Raw genomic sequence first — 20,223 nt, 5'->3', positions numbered from 1 at the left:
GAGAATGCTGACCCCTTAGCGAATGAGACTGGGGAGTTAATAGTGGGTAACTGAAATGGTTGAGACGCTTCATCAATATTTTGCTTCGGTTTTCACAGTGGAGGACACTAATATCATCCCAATCAATTGTAACACATAATGCAGAGGTAATACAAAAGGAGGAACTTAGAAAAATCATCATCAATAGGAAAAAAGTACTAAACTAATTATTGGGTTTGAAGGCACACAAATGGCCAGGGCCTAATGGCCTACATCCAAGGGTCTTAAAGGAAGTGGCAGTGGAAATAATATATCCATTGGTTATAATAATCCAAAATTTCCTGGATGCAGGAAGGCTTTCAGTGGATGGGGAAAATGCTAATGTAGCATCCTTATAGCAGAAAACAGGAAGCTATGGACCAGTTAGTTTAACATCTGCCGTTGGGAAATTGTTTGAACCCATTATTGAGGAAGTAAAGTCAAAACACAATCCATCAGAGTCAGCTTGGTTTTATGAAGGGTAAATAGTGTTTCACTAATTTGTTACAGTTCTTCGAAGATGTCACAAGCCAAGTGGATAATGGGGGTCCTGTAGATGTAATGTACCTGGACTTCCAGAAGGCATTTGATAAGGTGCTACACAAAAGGTTAATGCACAAGTAGCATTACATGGGATTAGGTTGGATAGAAGACTAGCTAACCGACAGAAGACAGAGGGTCGGGATAAATGGGTCTTCATCTGGTTGGAAAGATGCTATTAGTGCAGAGCCACAGGGTTCGGCCCTCGGGCCCCAACTATTTACAATATATATTAATCTTGGATGTAGGGATAGAAGGCACTATAGACAAGAGGGATAGTAAGTTACAATGAGGAAATAAAAAAAATTACTAATGGATATAGATAGGTCAGTTGAGTGGGCAAAAATTTGTCAGATGGAGCTTAAAGTGGATAAGTGAGGTAATCCATTTTGGTCATAAAAATGGAAAGGTAGCTTATTAACTAAATGAAGAGAAATTTCAATGCAGAGGGATCTGGGTGTTCTCGTGCATGAATCTCTGAAAACTAGTCTGCAGGTGCAGCACAGATAATAAGGAAGGCAACTGGAAATTTGGCATTCATGGCTGAAGGAAAAGAGTAGGGACGTGTTGCTGCAACTGTATACAGCATTGGTGAGACCGCATCTGGAGTACTGTGTACAGTTTTGGTCCCATTATTGGAGGAGGGATGTAGTTGCGTTAAAGGCATTTCAGCGGAGGTACACTAGATTGCTTCCAGAAATATGGGATCTGTCCCAAGAAGAGAGATTGAGCAGTATAGGCCTAAACTCTTGAGTTGAGAAGAGATCTAATTCAGGTATGTAAGATAATAAAGGGTATTGACAAAGTAGACGTAGAGTAGATGCATCCTCTTGTGGGCAATCTTGAATGAGAGGTCTTGGTTTTAGGATAAGGAGCAGCAGATTTAATTAATAATCTTTATTGTCACAAGTAGGCTTACATTAACACTGCAATGAAGTTACTGTGAAAAGCCCTTAGTCGCCACATTCCGGCGCCCATTCGGGTACATGGAGAATCCTGAATGTCCAAATTACCTATCAGCACGTCTTTCGGGACTTGTAGGAGGAAACCGGACCAAGGCAGGCCAGCAGCATGGTTCAATTCCCGTACCAGCCTCCCCGAACAGGCGCCGGAATGTGGCGACTAGGGGCTTTTCACAGTAACTTCATTGAAGCCTACTTGTGACAAGCGATTTTCATTTTCATTTCACGTGCGGACTCTGCATAGACAGTGACCCAAGTTGGGAATCGAAGCAACAGTGCTACCCACTGTGCTGCTGTACTGTCCTTAAAACCGAGATAAGGAGAAATTACTTCTCTCGAAGGATTGTGAATCTGTGGAATTCACTACCCCAGAGTGCAGTGGATGCTGGGACTATGAGTAAATTTAAGGAGGAGATAGGCAGATCTTTTTTAAAATTTAGAGTACCCAATTATTTTTATTTTTTTTTCCAATTAAGGGGCAATTTAGCGTGGCCAATCCACCTAACCTGCACATCTTTGGGTTGTGGGGATGAAACCGACGCAGACATGGAGAGAATATGCAAACTTCACATGGACAGTGACCCCGGGGCTGGGATTCGAACCCAAATCCTCAGTGCCGTAGGCAGCAGTGTTAACCATGTGCTGCCCTGGATGTTTAATTAGTAATGGATTGATGGGTTATGGAGAATGGGCAGGAAAGTGGAGTTGACGCTCAGAGATGATTGTACTGAATGGTGGAGTGGGCTCGAGGGGCTGAATTGTCCACTCCTGCTCCCAGTTCTTGTGTATAAGCCATCTTTGCAATTGTCTTGTTAATTTCCTTTCATACCGGTGCACTAGCTTTTAGTGATTTGTGTTCATGCACATACAAATTCCTTTGATCCTTCATCTCGCCATTAAAGAAACCTTTCAGTTTGAATTCCAAGTGGATGACTGCACATTTGTCCACATTGAACCTCATCTGTTACATTTTCAGCCATTCGTTTGTCAATGCCTTTCGTAGCATTGTGTTTTTATCTGCACAACTTATTTAGTGTCATCTGCCGACTTTAATATACATTTCTTTAATGTTTCCAAGTCATTAATGGCAAAACACTGATGACCCAGGAGTTATTTTAGATTAGGTAATCTGTAATGAGACAGGGTTGATTAATGATTTCATAATAATAGAGCCTCTAGGTCGCAGTGATCGGAACGTAAAAATTTCATATTCAATGTCTCAATTCAGCGATACTTTCTGTCCTAACAGTTTGACTTTATATTGTTAATCATTGTGACTCTTTAGAAAGCTAATCGAACTGATCAGAGCACTGGAATTTTTCTGCAGTAGAGGAGGCACAGTGGTTAACACTGTGGCCTCACAGCACCAGGGGCCTGGGTTTGATTCCGGCCTTGGATGACTGTGTGGAGTTTGCACATTCTCCCCTTTTCTGCATGTGTTTCCTTCGGGTGCGCCTGTTTCCTCCTCTTGTCCAAAGATGTGCAGGTTAGGTGGTTTGGCCATGGGGTTACGGGGAGTGGGCCTGGGTGGGGTGCTCTTTTGGAGGGTCAGTGTAAACATGATATGCCGAGGGATTCAATTTTATGATTCTGAGATGCTGAGAGCTGCAAACAGAGGTGTTACAGCACCTACAATGGCAGGAGTTGTTCCCATGTGATAGGTTTGCACAAATTATTTCACTGTTGTAAACATTGCATGTTATAATGGGAAATGTTGACACTGAGCTGTGACAAGATCAAGGAAGTAAAGTTTTTTTGGTGGGAAGTTATATGTAGAGACTATGTTGAGGTGCAGAGGAGAGTTACTGGAAAAACAACACTTGGTGTTAGGAACTTGAGTTGTCTGAGAAACTGGAGAAGCTGGGATTGTTCTCCTTGGAGGAAAACGGTTAAGAAGATATTTAACAGAAGTGTTCAGATGATTGGGTGTTTTGACAGAGTAAATAAGTAATTGACAGAAGGGTCAGTAATGAGAGGAAAGAGATTTAAAATGATTGATGAAATAACTAGAAGAAGGGATGAGAATTTACTTTATACAGAAGGTTATGATCTGGAATGCACTGCTTAAAAAGGTATTAGTAGCAGCTTGCATAATGATTTTAAAAGGAAATTCAGCAAATACTTGAAAGGGGGAAAAATACAGAATAATTGAAAACAGGGCACTGGGACTAATTAACTGTGAAGGCACTGTGGATTGAAAAGAAGGGATTTTTTCTATTTTTATTTTGGATTTCTGTCATTTATTGTGCTTATTTATTTCTATCTGAACAGGGTTTGACATTTGAGATCAGATTGGGAAACGGATTTGTGAAGCAGACCCTGGAAAGACCCAAAAGGATAGTTGTATTACTTTGGAATTCTTTGTTTTCCAGATTCTGGTGAACCACCGAAGAAAATGGCAGCTGGCAATATGGAAATTGATGATTCCTTGTACAGGTATGAGAAGAACATCCAAAAATATTGAAGAACAAAATACATTTTGGTACAAGTAAACCAAAAATGGCTATATTCTATAAGTTGCATTGGACGTCTGACTTACTTCGTGATGGCATCTGCAGGGGGTCCAGTTTTCAAAGTGCTTCTGAGCCCTTTGGTACCTTGTCCAATTGACATTTTTCCTGCTTAAACCCATTGCACCTGAGCCTGACATGGTCCTTGCCTTACTTGACAATCACAGTCATATTCCAGCAGAAAATGCAATTATAATTTTGAATCCTGTCAGCCTTTTCTTTTTATTTCTAGTCGAGCACTGCTGCGGCCAGTTTTTTCCCTTTCCATTGCCCTCCTGCAATTTAGCTAAATGAACATCGACTGAAGATTGAGCCTCGACTTTCTTTGTGTTTCAATCCCACGCTACAAGTGCACTTGTAGGTATTTTGGAGCAAAATATAAAATCACATTTTTGCCAGAGTTCCAGGTTGTTCAGGTGCATCTGCAGTGCATCATGCCTGTGCTGTCCAGCTGAATACAGTATTCTAAATGGGTCTAACCAGAACTACATATAACTGCAATGAAAATTCCGCCCCTTTCTATTCCAGTCTTCTTGAGATAAAATTAATAAGGAACACTTCGCTAAACTATAATGGTGATATAACTAATAATGCCCCATGCATTGCTCCCTCATGGTGCCGAGCACCCGGGTTCGATGCCGGCCTCGGGTCACTGTCTGTGTGGTGTTTGCACATTCTCCCAGTGTCTGCGTGGGTCTCACCCCCACAACCCAAAGATGTGTAGGGTAGGTGAATTGGCCACGCTAAATTGCTCTTTAATTGGGGGAAAAAAAAGAATTGGGTACTCTTTTAAAAATAAATAAATAAATAAATAAAATAATTGCCTTTGAAAAGGCGATGGTGAGCCACCTTCTTGGATTGTTGCAATCCATATGGTGTAGGTACACCCAAAGTTGTTAGGAAAGGAGTTCCAGGATTGTGATCCAATGACAGTGAAGCAACAGCGATGTAGTTCCAAGCCAGGATGGTGTGTGGCTTGTAGGGGAACTTGCAGATGGTGGTGTTGTCATCCATCTGCTGCCCTTGTCCTCCTAGGTCGTGGCGGTCACGGGTTTGAAAGATATTGTCGAAGGAGTCCTGGGTGAGTTTCAGCAGTGCATCTTGTAGATGGTACACACTGCTGACATTGTGTGCAATGGTGGTGATGAGTGATTTTTTTTTTACAACAATTTTTAATGAGGTATCTTTGGCCTAACAAACAACCACAGTACAAAAAAAACAATAGAGTACAAAGAACAGTAATCAAAAGCAACCGCCCTGCCTATTTAACCCCCTACTCTATACTACCCTAGCCCCCCCCCCCTGCTGATGATTAATTCCCTGCGAAGAAGTCAATGAATGGTTGCCACCTCCGGGCGAACCCTGACACCGACCCTCTCAAGGCGAACTTGATCTTTTCCAGGCCAAGAAAGCTCACCATGTCGGTTAACCAGGCCTCTGACTTCGGAGGCCTAGACTCCCTCGAAGCCAGTAGTATCCGTCGCCGGGCTACCAAGGAGGAAAAGGCCAGAACATCTGCCTCTCCCTCCTCCTGAACATCCGGGTCCTCCACACCCCAAAGATCGCTACCCCTGGACTCATTTCCACCCTTGTCTTCAATACCCTGGACATGACATCCGCGAACCCCTGCCAATATCCCCTAAGTTTTGGGCATGCCCAGAACATGTGGACATGGTTCGCTGGTCCACCCGCACATCTGACACACTTGTCTTCCACCTCAAAAAAAATCTACTGATCCGGGTCGCTGTCATGTGCGCCCGGTGCACCACCTTAAACTGGATCAAGCTGAGCCTCGCGCATGTAGCGGTTGCGTTAACCCTGCTCAGCGCCTCCACCCATAGGACGTCCTCCATCTCACCCCCAGTTCCTCCTCCCACTTACGCTTCAGCTCCTCTGTATGCGTCTCCTCCGCCCCCATTAATTCTTTGTAGATGTCCGAGATGATCCCCTCCCCCACCCAACCCCTAGACACTACCCTATCTTGAATCCCTCTTAGTGGCAGGAGTGGGAAGGGTGGTAGCTGCCTGCGCAGAAAGTCCCGCACCTGTAGAAACCTGAAGTCATTCCCTGCTGCCAGCCCGAACTTCTCCTCCAGCGCCCTTAAGCTAGGAAAGCTTCCTTCCAGAAACAGGTCCCCCATCTTCTCAATCCCCGCCCTTTGCCATACCCAAAATCCCCCATCTAAGCTCCCTGGAGTAAACCGATGATTGTCGCATATTGGGGACCAAACCGACGCCCTCACTGCACCAACAAATCTCTTCCACTGACCCCAAATCCTCAGGCCGCCACCACCACGGGACTGGTGGAATATCTCGCCGGCAGGAACGGCAATGGTGCCGTTATCAGCGCCCCTAAGCTGGTGCCCCTGCATGAGGCTGCTTCCATCCGCTCCCAAGCTGCCCCTGTCCCCACCACCCACTTCCTTATCATCACAATATTGGCCGCCCAGTAATAATTACTAAAATTTGGCAGAGCAAACCCCCCCCCCCACTCCCCCCGATTCCTCTCGAGCATCACCTTTTTCACCCGTGGGGACTTACCCGCCCAAACAAAGCCCAAAATGATTTTGTTGATCCTCTTAATGAAAATCAGGAGGCATTGGAACACAAATAAAAATCGCGACAATATCGTCATCTTAACCGTCTGCACCCTCCCCGCCAGTGATAGCGGGAGCGCTTCTCATCTCCGAAACCCGCCCCTCATCTCAACCAGCCGGGACAAGTTCAACTTGTGTAACTGGCCCCAGTCGCGTGCCACTTGTATCCCCAAATATCTAAAATTGTCCCCCACTGACCTCAACGGTAGCTCCCCCAGCCCACCCTCCTGGCCGCTCGCCTGGACTACATGCATCTCACTCTTCGTCATATTCAGTTTGTATCCCGAAAACCAGCCAAATTCCCCATAATGGTCATAATCTCCCATATCCCTGCCCCTGGATCCACTACATATAGGAGTAAATTATCCACATACAGTGATACCCCATGCACCCCCCCCTCCCCGAACCAGCCCTTTCCAGCCCCTGGAAGCTCTCAGAACAATTACCAGCGGCTCTATGGCTAGAACGAACAGCAGCGGGGAGGGGGGAACATCCCTGTCTTGTCCCCGGTACAGCCTAAAATAGTCCGAAGTCGTCTTGTTTGTCCTTACACTAGCTTCTGGGGCCTGGTACAGCAGCCTGAACCAGTCGATAAAGCCCCTACCAAACATAAACCGTCCCAACACCTCCCATAGATAGTCCCACTCTACCCGGTCAAACGCCTTCTCTGCATCCATGGCCACAACTACCTCTACTTCCCTTCCCTCCGGGGGCATCATAATCACGTTAAGCAACCTTCTAATATTGGCCACCAACTGCCTACCCTTGACAAATCCGGTTTGGTCCTCCATAATCACCTTCGGCACACAATCTTCAATCCTGGAGGCCAACACCTTGGCCAGCAACTTAGCGTCCACATTGAGCAGCGAGATCTGCCTGTAGGACCCACACAGCTCTGGGTTTTTGTCCCGCTTCAATATTAACGAAATGGCGGCCTGTGACATCGCCGGGGGCAGCACCCCTCTATCCCTCGCCTTGTTAAAAACCTCGACCAGCAACGGCCCTAATATCCCCGAAAATCTTTTGTAAAATTCTACCGGGAACCCGGAGCTTTGCCCGACTGCATTGCCTTCAAGCCCTCAGAAATGTCTTCAGCCCTAATTGGAGCCCCCAACTCACCCACCTGCTCCCTGCCCACCCTTGGGAAAGTCAACCCGTCCAGAAAGCGTTTCATCTCCTCGGGCCCCGTGGGGGGCTCCGAGCGGTAAAGTCCGCTACAAAAATCCCTGAACGCCCCATTTAACCCAGCCGAATCCCCTACCAGGTTCCTATCCCTGTCGACCACCGTATCAATTCCCGTGGCCGCCTTCCTCTTCCTCAACTGCTGTGCCAGCATTCTGCTGGCCTTCTCCCCATATTCAAACAGCGCCCCCCTCGCCTTTCTAAGCTGCTCCACTGCCTTGCCCGCGGCCAGTACCCCAAACTCAGCCTGCAGCCTCCGACGCTCCTTTAACAGTTCCACCCCTGGGGTCACCGCATACCTCCTATCTATCCGTAGGATCTCCTTGATCAGTCGGTCCGTCTCTGCCTTATCCGTCCTGTCTCTATGAGCTCGGATTGAAATCAACACCCCTCTCACCACTGCCTTCAGCGCCTCCCAGACCACCGCTGCTGAGACTTCCCCTGTGTCATTGACCCGCCGATCAGCCATAAACCTTTCTGGGCCCGCCCCTGCCCATGCGTGCGCCGCAAACTGCCCACCTCCAGGCAGCCCCCAATCCCCGACCTCCTCTACATCCCCAAACCCAAGTCCCTCCCTCGTCAGCAAAATAGCCCCCGCCCCACCCCCACCCCCAGCAACATCACCCTATAGCCCAACCCCTGCCCCACCTCCAGCTCGACCACCGTTTGGTGCTCCTCCTGTTCCGCCAGCGCTTTCTCCAACTTCTGGATCGTCCGATCCTGGGCATCCAGCCTGCGTTCTATCCGATCAGTCGACTCCTTTATTGGGTCGAGACAATCTCGTTTCTGTCTGGCAAAGCCCTCTTGAATGACCTGCATCAGCTCCTCCATCGATGGCTGGGCCGTCGCAGCAGGGGTCCGAACCTCGGCCATGTTAACTTCAGCAGCCACTTCTACCCAACCCTTGCTTATCTTTCTGTTTCTTCCCTTACGGTCCCTTGGGGTTCTCCGTTCCATGCACCACTGTGTGGATCCAGTACTTAAATGTCCGCACTTTCCAAATCAAGACTCAAAGCCACGGAGAAGTCGGGGAAAAAGGTCCAAAAGCTCGGCCCGAGCAGGAGCCACCAAGCATGCGACCTACACCCTCATAGCCGCCACCGGAAGTCCCCCTCATAGCCGCCACCGGAAGTCCGAGAGTGAATTTTTAATCTTTAAGCAGCCTCCTTATCTTGGGTGGTGTCAAGCTTCTTGAGTGTTGTTGAAGCTGCACTCGTCCAGGCCAGTAGATATTCCATCACATTCCTGACATTAGTGTTATAGATGGTGGACAAGGTTTGGGGTGTCAGGAGATGCATTACTGGCCACAGAATTTGTGGCTTCTAACCTGCTCTAGTAAACAGAGTATTAGTAGTCTGACCCGGTTCAGTTTCTGCTCAATGGTAACCTCCAGGATGTTGATAGTTGGGAAATAACAATGCCACTGAATGTCGTGGAGAGATGGTTAGATTCTTTCTAGTTGGACATGGTCATTACTTGGCACCTGTATGGCATAAATAATATTTCCCACTTAACAATCCTAGCTAGAATGTTGTCCAGATCTTGCTGCATTTGGACATAGACTGCTAGAGTATCTGGGGAGTTGCAAATGGTGCTGAATGTTGTGTAGTCATCAGCAAACAACCCAATTTTTGACCTTACTATGTAGGTAAGATGATTAAGCCTAGGACCTACCCTGAGGAACTCTTGCAGTGATGTCCTGGGGCAGAGCTGATTGTTTTCAATAGCCGCAACAACTTCCTTTGTGCTATGTATGAGGCCAAACTGTGGAGAGGTTTCCCCCTCTTTCCCATTGACTCCAGTTTTGCTAGGGCTCTTTAATGCCACACTTGGTCAAATGCTGCCTTGGTGTCAAGGGCAGTCACTCTCACCTCTCTGGAGTTCAGCTTTTTTGTCCATGTTTGGAACAAGGCTGGAATGAGGTCAGGAACCGAGCGACCTTGGCAGAACCCAAACTGAGTGCAATGAGCAGGTTATTGCTGAGTAATTGCTGCACTATAGCACAGTTCATACTCCTTCCATCACTTTTGATCATCAAGTATAGACTGATGGGTCAGTAATTGTTCAGATGGGTTTCTCCTGCATTTTGTGGTCAAACCCCACCTGAGCAATTTTCCATATTGCTGGGTTGATACCGATGTTGCACCTGTGCGGGAACAGCTTGGCTGGGCGCAACTTGTTCTGGAGCACAAGACTTTAGCAGTATTGCTGGAATATTGTCAGGGCCCAGCTGTTTATTGATATTACGTGGACCTGGCTGAAGATTGACATCTGTGAAGCTCTGGCTGGGGAGGAGGTCACAATGGATCATCTACTCCACATTTCTGGCTGAATATGGTTGCAGATGCTTCAACCTTATGCTTAGTATTGATGTGCTGTGCTTCCCCATCATTGATGCTGGGATATTTGTGGAGTCTCCTCTACCAGTTACTGTGTGGTGGTTACTCCAGCAGATACAGTCATAGACAGATGCAATCGGTGATTTGGTGAGGATGAGGTCAAATAGGTTTTTGCCTCTTATTGTTCCTTCATCATCTGCCATGGATCCAGTCTAGCAGCTTTGTCCTTTGGAACTCACCCAGCCTGTCAGTAGTGGTGCTACCGTGCCACTCTTGGTGGTAAACATTAATGTCCCCCCACCCGGAATTCAATCTGTGTCCTTCCACCCTCAGTATTTCTTCCAAGTGGTGGTCAAAATGGAGAAGTACCGATTCATCAGCTGAGTGGGTGGGTGGTGTGGTGGTAGGTGGTAATCGGCAGCAGATTTCCTCGCCCATGTTTGAGCTAATGCCATGAGTCTTCATGGGGGCAGAATCAATGCTGAGGACTCCTAGGGCAGCTCCTTCCTAACTGTATACCACTATGCTGCCCCCTCTGGTGGGTCTGTCCTGCCAGTGGTGGTGGTGTCTGGAACATTGTGTAAAGTATGATTCCACGGGTATAACTATGTCAGTCTGTTGCATGACTCATCTGTGGGACAGGTCTCCCAATTTAGGCACAAGCCAAAGTTGCCGATGCCAGTACTGGGCGGTACGGTAGCGCAGTGGTTCGCACTGTAGCTTCACAGTGCCAGTGTCCCAGGTTCGCTTCCCGGCTTGGGTCACTGTCTGTGCAGAGTCTGCACATTCTCCCCGTGTCTGTGTGGGCTTCGTCCGGTTGCTCCGGTTTCCTCCCACAAGTCCCGAAAGATGTACTGTTAGGTAATTTGGACATTCTGAATTTTCCCTCCGTGTACCCAAACAGGTGCCAGGAGTGACTAGGAGTTTTTCACAGTAACTTCATTGCAGTGTTAATGTGAGCATACTTGTGACAATAAAGATTATTATCATAAGGAGGACTTTGCAGGATCGACAGGGTGGGGTTGTCATCTCCAGTGCATGGGTCAATGCTGGGTTGTTTGTCTGGTTTCATTCCTTATTGACTTCTGCAGCAGATTGATATAATTGATTGGCTTGCTAGGCCATTAAGAGTCAACCACATTGCTGTCAGTCTGGAATCACAAGTAGGCTAGACCAGGTAAGGATGGCAGATTTTTGTTCCTGAGGGCATTGGTGAATCAGATGAGTTTTTACAATAATTGAAGATGATTTCACGGTCACCATTATTGAGACTAGCTTTAAAATTCCAAATGTATTAATTGAATTTTAGTTCCACCATCTCTCAGGGTAGAAATTGGGCCCATGTTCCCAAAGCATCAGCCTGGACCTCTAGATTCCCATTATGTCACCACTTTCCCTCATTTGGAATATGAAATTATTTCCTGGAGAACCGATAGCATGGAGAAAGGAAAGAGAGATATGGCCTAGCTATTTAATGTTAATGTGTGTATATATATATATATATATATATATCAATATAAAATACTGGGCAGCACGGTGGAGCAGTGGTTAGTACTGCTGCCTCATGGCTTCGAAGTCCCAGGTTCGATCCCAGCTCTGGGTCACTGTCCGTGTGGAGTTTGAACATTCTCCCCGTGTTTGCGTGAGTTTCGCCCTCACAACCCAAAGATATGCACGATAGGTGGATTGGCCACGCTAAAATTGCCCCTTAATTGGAAAAAATGAATTGGGTACTCTAAATTCATTTTTTAAAAATCAATATAAAATATGGTTGGTGATATGTGTAAGACACAGAGCTCGAATGAGGCACGTGTTCGGAAGAGTTTTACTCTGCTCTGTCATTACCTCCTTTTCTAAAAAAAAATATTGGAGATAAATGTATGTTTAAAAATTGAGATGAAAGGTTATAGCGATAAGAGTTAACGATAAGATTAAGTTCCTTAGGTACACGTAAAGCCTTTGCTGCTGAAAATCTGGAAAAATCATCAGGGAAATGGAGCTGCCCACAGCTCAATATGGTGGACTTTAATGTTCTGCAGATTTGCTTAATTACCTTTTGTGGGCCAAAAATTTTTTATTAATAGATTTCTGCTATAGTTCATTCCATCCCTCAAGGGATTGGTTGGCTTGCATTAAGTACATGACCGAGTAAATTGTTTACAATTCATGGACAGAACTGACTTAATGAGCAGCATAATTTTTCCACTTCCATTCTCTCCATCTAATTTGCTATCATGAACATAAATGGATTTGTAAATTGGAGCAATTCATTGTTGCTACCTCTCTGCCAGAACACATGATCCAAAACATATAGTTACTACTGTAATTAGCAAAAGAACCCTGCTATCTCCTGGTATTTATTGTGTTAAGATACAGCAGTATTGTTACCACAGATAATGAAACAATTGCATACATATTGTTACATTACATTTTCACCAACCTGTAGTGATATACTACAGCTGTTGCTTAGTAGCAACACTTCCACTTCGGAGTTAGAAAGTTGGAGGTTCAAGACCCGATTCAAAAACGTGAGCACGTAATCCAGACTGAGGGAGTGCTACAGTATTGGACCTGGTGGCTTTTGATGAGTCATTAAACTGGGATTTTTCCTTGCAGTTGGGCATAATAGATCCCGTGTCTCCTGATCAAGGAATAGCAGGGAACTTCCCTCTACTGACCTGGTCAATATTTATCCTTCAACCCAACATCACTAAAAATGAAATTAAAAACAGAAAATGATGAAACCATTTAGCAGTCGGGCAGCATCTGTGCAGCTAGGCACAGAGTTAACGTTTCAGATCGCTTACCTTTCATCCCTTCAAAAACGACAGCCTAGTCATTGTCACATTGCTGTTTGTGGTACCCTAGCATGAAATACAAATCTTTGTTTTTACTGACTTGGGATGTGAACTTTCAGGGAGTAGTACACTCAAATGTCACCAGATGTGGAAGTTACACATGTTCATTTTATGAAAAGTATAAATGACAAAAAATTACGCTTTTGGTTTGAGACAAATGCTGGAAAGGAAGGAAATTCCTAAAATTAGATGAGTGGGCGGAAGCCAATAACTGTTGCTTTGTTGTACTAAAAGAAATTAAATGTACAAGCAAACTTGTCAGGGGTCCTGGAGGAGGATAATCTCACAGTGTAATGTTTTATACATGGAAGTCTTTCATTTTTTGACATTTCCATGGATCTTTGCTAATTGTACTTGAGGAAAGAAGTAAATTTGTTAAATGGATATTAGTTGGGTGTTAGTTATGTTGAAGTGGAGGATATCAAGACTCACCTGTGCTCATTTCCAGGGTAAGGCTGAAAGAGGGCTTTGCTGTTTGAGGTGCATGGTGTATAACATGTTTTCCACAAACAAAAGATTTATAAGTAACTAGAGTCTTCAGCTTATGGCTATCTATCCAAGTTTTGACAATACGTGCCAATTTTTATGATATTCTTATTGTACTCTTTTTGGCTAACGTTATTGATTAGATGCTGGGTGAGAGCAAAATGTTTACATAAAGAGATACTACATCAATATCCTACTTACCAGCTGTTACCATTTTACCCCCTTTCATTGCAGCCGGCAGCGCTATGTTCTCGGAGACAATGCAATGTATCGGATGGCTGAGTCTCATGTTTTCCTAAGTGGAATTGGTGGATTAGGCATTGAAATTGGTAAGCTAAGTTTTTAATGTATTGCAAAAAGAAAGATGGCACATTTGATTTTAAAATGGTGGTGGAGTTATCAGCATGCCCTAGAGCAATTAGCTTCTGCCTTTTAAGATCATTTCATCTGAAAACTGACGTTTGCCTTGACTGTCCATGTACAATGCATGGGCAATCCACTACATTATCACAGTCTCAAAATAAAGGGCAGGCCACAAAGGACTGCGATGAGGAGCAATCTTTGGCATTCTCTGTCCCAGATGTCTGTGGAGATTCAGTCATTAATATGTTCAAAACTGTGATCGATAGATTTCTACATATTTTAAAAATATCAAGGGATATGGGGATAGTGCAGGAAAATGTCTTTGAAGTAGATTAGCCAAGTGCTCACTGAATGGCAGAGCAGGCTGAATGGCCCAATACTCCAATTTCTTATGTTCTTATTATTAAACATCTTGTAGAAATAACAGACTTCATTGAAACTTTCTACATAAGCCTTTTCAATGGTCAAATCTGAGTAGTCAACTTTGGCACCAAAATGCGTGACTAACAGAAAATCCTGATGTTACTGCATTTACTAACACTTGACAGCTCCCTATCATACCATCAGTTGGTGCCTTTTCACCTTTTTCACCATGATACTTTTGTAGCCATCATTCGTTTACTCATCAGCCTGCTGACTTTATCCCCATTAAATCCCTGGTTATTGTCTGCCATGATCCACATCTTTGCTTCTTCAAGTTCCAAGGGTGCAGACTTCAATGTATCTAGTGCATATCTGCTTACCCCATTCATTGCCAGATCTGGACCAAACCAAAGGTGACCAAATCCTGCTATTATGCCAAGATGGCTCACCACTCCAGGATCATCCTGGAATACAAACATATAATCTGCTACTTTCTTCACAATCAACTATCTCTTGGCACCCCTGTCCCTGCTCTCCCACTTTCACCAACAATATGCTGATGGCATATATGAATATCGAGGCCAGTTATTCAGCTGCCACTGACGCATTTCCCTTCCACCGTAAGAGTTCTTCTGTTTTAGCCCTAAGCCTGTATCCTTCTCTGGCTTCTTGCCCCCAAATCAAAGAAATGTATGGCCAGCGGGCCATTAGACACATTGTGTCTGTGTTGAGAGAAGGTGAACTATCCAGCCTCATTTAGTCCATAACCAAGTCCATAACCATGTAGGTTATGACTCTTCAGATGCATATCCTAGTGCATTTTAAATGTGATCAGTGTTTCTGCTTCTACCGCCTTTTCAGGCAGCGAGTTATGGACCTCCACAAATGTTAGGGTGAAAGCAATTAACAACCTCCATCTAATCCTCCGCCAATTACTTTAAATCTATGTCTCCTGTTCTCCTATGCAGACCCCAACTCCCAACGCCCCCCCCCCCCCCCCCCCAAATGTTCGATGTAATCCAATTCTTGAAAGTGCAGAATGAATAACGCCCATGAATTGTAAAACCCCTCCATCCTTCCCCTCAGTTCAAATTTGACCTTCTCAAGCGTCAAGAATTCCAGCATGTCCCTCCGCCACGCCACGGCACAGGGTGAAGAGGTTGATCTCCATCCTAACAGGATCCGCCTTCGGGCGACCAACGAGATGAAGGCTATAATATCTGCCTCCGCACCTGTTTCCAACCCTGGCTGGTCTGACACCCCGACTTTGGCCTCCCGAGGGCCCAGTTCCAGTTTCACGTGCACCACTTTAGAGATTACCCTAAACACCTCCTTCCAGTAATCCTCTAGCTTTGGACAGGACCAAAACATATGAACATGGTTTGCGGGGCCCCCCTCGCAACGTTTACACATCTTCTACCCCCTCAAAGAGCCGGCTCATTCTCGCCCTTGAAAGGTATGCTCAATACACCACCTTCAGGTGTATCAGCTCCAACCTCACAATCAGCTATCTCTTGCCACCCCTCTCCCTGCTCTCCCACTTTCACCAACAATAAACTGTTGGTGAAACACACGAGGTGGATGTGATCACCCTCCGGAGCACCTCACACCAGAACCCCTCCTCCATATCCTCTCCCAACTCTTCCTCCCACTTTGCCTTCGACCATAAGACATAGGAGCGGAAGTAAGGCCATTCGGCCCATCGGGTCCACTCCACCATTTAATCATGGCTGATTTCAACTCCATTTACCCGCTCTCTCTCCATTGTCCTTAATTCCTCGAGAAATCAAGAATTTATCAACTTCTGTCTTAAAGACACTCAACGTCCCGGCCTCCACCGTCCTCTGTGGCAATGAATTCCACAGACCCACCACTCTGGCTGAAGAAATTTCTCCTCATCTCTGTTCTAAAGTGACTCCCTTTTATTCTAAGGCTGTGTCCCCGGGTCCTAGTCTCCCCTGCTAATGGAAACAACTTCCCTACGTCCACCTTGATCCCTTCCAGCAGCGCCTTCGCCTCCAAAATAGATCTGTTATCCGCCGATACTACCCCCTTCTCCAGTCCCCCTGTCATCAGCACCTCCTCCAGCAACGTGGAAGCCGGCTCTACTGAGAAGCTCTGTATCTCCTTTCTGGCAAAGTCTCGAACCTGCATGTATCTAAATATTTCCCCCTGCTCCAGCCCATACTTCGCTCCCAGCTCCTTCAATCCCACAAACCACCCCCAAGAAACAAATCTTTTAGTGTTCTAATTCCTTTCTTCTCCCACCTCTGAAAATTTCCATCCCACTTCCCTGGCTCAAACCTGTGGTTTCCCCCAAATCGGCATTTCGCTTGACCATACCCCCAACCCGAAGTGCTGGTGAAACTGTCTCCAAATTCTCAACAAAGCTATTACTACCAGACTCCCTGAGTATCTCCCCGGGGCGGTTGGGAGCGGCGCTGTTGCTAGCACCTTCAATCCTGACCCCCTACACAAACTCTCCTCCATTCTGACCCATTGGGAGTCAACCCCTCTGACCCAGCTCCGTAACTTCTCCACATTCGCCGCCCAGTAATAATACATCAGGTTCGGAAGACCCAAACCACCCCCCTGCCTGCCTTCCTCTCTGTAGTAGCACCTTTTTAATTCTGGCCACCTCCCATCCCCATATGAGTGAGGTAATCATCCCATCAATCTCTCTAAAAAATGCCTTTGGCAGGAAAATCGGCAGGCATTGGAAAATAAACGGGAATCGCGACAGCACATTCATTTTAACCGCCTGTACCCGACCCGCCAGTGACAGAGGGAGACCATCCCACCTTGCCAGTTCAGCTTTCACCCTCCCCACCAAACTAGAAATGTTGTACCTGCACCCCTAGGTACCTAAAGTGAGTCCCTGCCTTACGGAATGGCAACCCTCCCATCCCTGCCCCTACCCCTGGCCGAGACACCACAAAATATTCACTCTTGTCCAGATTTAATTTGTACCCCGAAAGGGACCCAAACACCCGAAGCAGCTCCAGTATTCCCCCTATTGACACACTCGGTTCTGACACGTATCATAATAAGTCATCGGCATATAAGGACACTGTATGCTCTATCCCTCCCGAACTAACTCTTTCCATACCCCCAAACTTCTTAACGCTATGGCCAATGGCTCAATCACGAGTGCAAACAGCAGGAGGGACATTGGAAATCCTCACCATCAGCGGTACAAGCTGATTTTTGAGTTTTTAAATAATATTCCACCGGAAACCCATCCGGCCCGGTCACCTTGCCCGACTGCATCCTCCCAATCGCATCTTTTATCTCCGGCTATCGCCCCCCCTCTATTGTAGCCCTGCCCCCCTCCCCTAACCGCGGGTAATCCAGCCCATCTAGAAATTGCTGCATCTCCCGGCCTCCCCCAGGTTGCTCTGACCTGTGCAATCTCTCATAGAATTCCTTAAAGACCTTGTTAGTCTGATCTGGAGCTACCACCAACTTGCCCGCCCTGTCCTGCACCTGGACAACTTCCCTTGCCGCAGTCTCCCTCCGGAGCTGACCGGCCAACATACCGTCTCTCCATGCTCGTAAACTGCCCCCCTTGCTCGTTAATTGGCGTGTTTCCTTCCTGATAGATAGTTGGTCAAAGCTCACCTGGAGTTCCTTCCTCTTTTCCAACTTCGCTGGGTCCCTATCTTCTGCATACCTCCTGTCTACCTCCAGCATCTCATTTATTACCCTCTGACATTCCAACCTCTCCTCTTTGTCTAGGCTAGCCTTGAACAAGATCACTAACCCCTCACCACCGCCAAAAAGCCTCCCAGACAACCGCCTTTGACACCTCACCCGTGCAATTAAAACCTAGATATTCCTCGATTACTTTTCAATCTTGTCACAGAACCGTCGGCCCCCCAACAGTCCCACATCTAACTTCCACCCTGGTCTCAGTACCATCTCCTTCTCCAATACGATATCCAGACAATGCGGAGCATGATCCAATATTGCAATTGCCGAGTACTCCGACCCTTTAACCCCAGCCTGGAGCGCCTTCCCCACCATGAAAAAGACGATCCACGAGTACACCTTATGGATCGCTGAGAAAAACGAGTATTCCCGACCCCTCGGGTGCAGAAACCTCCAAGCTGCCTCCTGTTTTCTGACTTCTCTGAAGGAAATCAGTCCTTCCTATCCACTCTTATCTTGGCTCCTCATAGCTTTATAAATCTCAATTAATTGTTCCCTCGACTTCCTCTGTTCCAAGGAAAACAACCCCAGCACATGCAGTCTTTCCTTATTCAATATTTTCTAGTCCTGCCACACCCTTGTAAATCGCCTCCAGGCATTATCTCTGATCACATCCTTCTGTAATATGGTGACCAGACCTGCATGCCGTTCACTGGCTATGGCCTAGCTAGTGTTTTATATAGTCCTTGAAAAAAAATGTTTATTAAGAATATTTCAACGACTTCCGGGTGCGGCTATGCAGAGCTAGGTCGCATATTCGGCAGCTCCTGCTTGGAACGGACTTTTGGGCTCTTTTACAGGGCCCCCACGGCATTTGTTTGACATTTCCCGGTGTGGGAAGAAGGCTGCAATATTCCCCCGACAGTGTCCCCCAGGAAGGGTATGTCTCTTGGTTGCCAGACACACGCAGAAACAGTAAAAGATTTGGCTGCAACTGCAGGATAAACAGGGCCTCTTCCAGCATGCAGGCGGGGGAAGGGCAAGCTTAAAGCTGCAAGCTGACCTGAGGGCCTGTATCAAAAGTGAATTCTAGCAGCAGAGGGAACAACTGTGAAAAGACCTCATCAAGGCCACTGAAGGGACTTCCGGTTGCGGTGATGCCTAGCTAGCCGCACGCTTCGGCGGCTCCAGCTCCGACGGACCTTCGGGCTTTTTTAAGAGCCCCAACGGGGAATTTTTCGACGACGCAACCCGGTGTGGGGCGTGTGAGAAGGGAGTCCCCCCCAAACGAAGGAGGAAAAAACCGGCGGCGGCGGCTGCAGCGCGAGGAATCGTCGACCAAAGGGTCAGAAACAGAGAAGTACAAGATGGCGGCGGAGAAAGCGCAGGCGACATGGGGGCCTGAGCATGAAATTGTGAGACGGTGCGTGGAGCTGCTGAAGAGGGAGGTGCTGACCCCGTTGCTACAAGCAATTGAGGGGCTCAAGGAGACATTAAAGACCCAGGAGACAGAGCTCCGTGTGGTGGAGCAGAAGGTGACAGATATTGAGGACGAGATCCTGGGCCTGGCGGTTAAGACACAGACGCACGAGGCACTTCATAAAAAGTGTACTGAAAGGATCGAAGCCCTAGAAAATGGAGCGCGAAGGAAGAACCTTCGGATACTGGGTCTCCCTGAGGGTGTGGAAGGAGTGGACTGTGGAGCGTACGCAAGTACGATGCTGAGCTCACTGATGGGTGCTGAGGCCCCTACGGGCCCCTTGGAGGTGGAGTGGGCAAATCGGATTCCGGCGAGAAGACCAAAAGCGGGAGAACCACCCAGGGCGATAATCGTGCGATTTTACCGCCTTAAGGATAGAGAAGAGGTCCTGAGATGGGCTAAAAAGGTGCAGAGTAGCAGATGGGAGAATGCAGTGGTACGGGTATACCAGGATTGGAGTGCGGAGGTGGCGAGAAGGAGGGCGAGCTTCAACCGAGCCAAAGAGGTGTTGCATAAAAGGAAGGTGAAGTTCGGGATGCTGCAGCCGGCAAGACTATGGGTCACGTATCAGGAGAGACACCATTATTTCGAGACGGCGGAGGAAGCATGGACCTTCATCAAAGAAGAGAAATTGGATCGGAACTGAGGGACTGATGCTGCAGGAAATGTTATTGTTAATGTTACGGTGGAAGTTAATTGAGAAGTAAACAGGGAAGGGGGGAGACATTGGGGAAATGTGGGCGCCGGTGAGGGGGGAAAGACGGGACATAGTTGGAGAATGGGGAAGGGGAGGGGGAGGGGAAAGGGAGCTGCGCCATAAGAGGCGGGTCAGGTAAAGGGATGTTCCCGCACCATAAAGAATAAGGCGGGAAGAC

At 46.9% G+C, this 20,223-nt stretch overlaps 1 protein-coding gene across 3 annotated transcripts in view; it reads left to right on the top strand.

Annotated features, from left to right (window-relative positions):
* Positions 1-20,223, top strand: part of uba6 (ubiquitin like modifier activating enzyme 6) — a 294,389-nt gene that overhangs the window by 28,302 nt on the left and 245,864 nt on the right. For all 3 annotated transcript variants that reach the window (XM_072517066.1, XM_072517065.1, XM_072517064.1), the window contains 2 exons: positions 3,893-3,956; positions 13,726-13,820. In XM_072517066.1, coding sequence (XP_072373167.1) covers positions 3,916-3,956; positions 13,726-13,820 — 136 coding nt within the window. In that variant the 5' untranslated portion in view covers positions 3,893-3,915. The remainder of the gene's footprint in view (positions 1-3,892; positions 3,957-13,725; positions 13,821-20,223) is intronic.

Source organism: Scyliorhinus torazame, chromosome 9 (assembly GCF_047496885.1).
Source record: "Scyliorhinus torazame isolate Kashiwa2021f chromosome 9, sScyTor2.1, whole genome shotgun sequence".
Taxonomy (NCBI): domain Eukaryota; kingdom Metazoa; phylum Chordata; class Chondrichthyes; order Carcharhiniformes; family Scyliorhinidae; genus Scyliorhinus; species Scyliorhinus torazame.
Note: the sequence above shows the minus strand (reverse complement) of the source record. Positions and strands in the feature narration are given on the sequence as shown.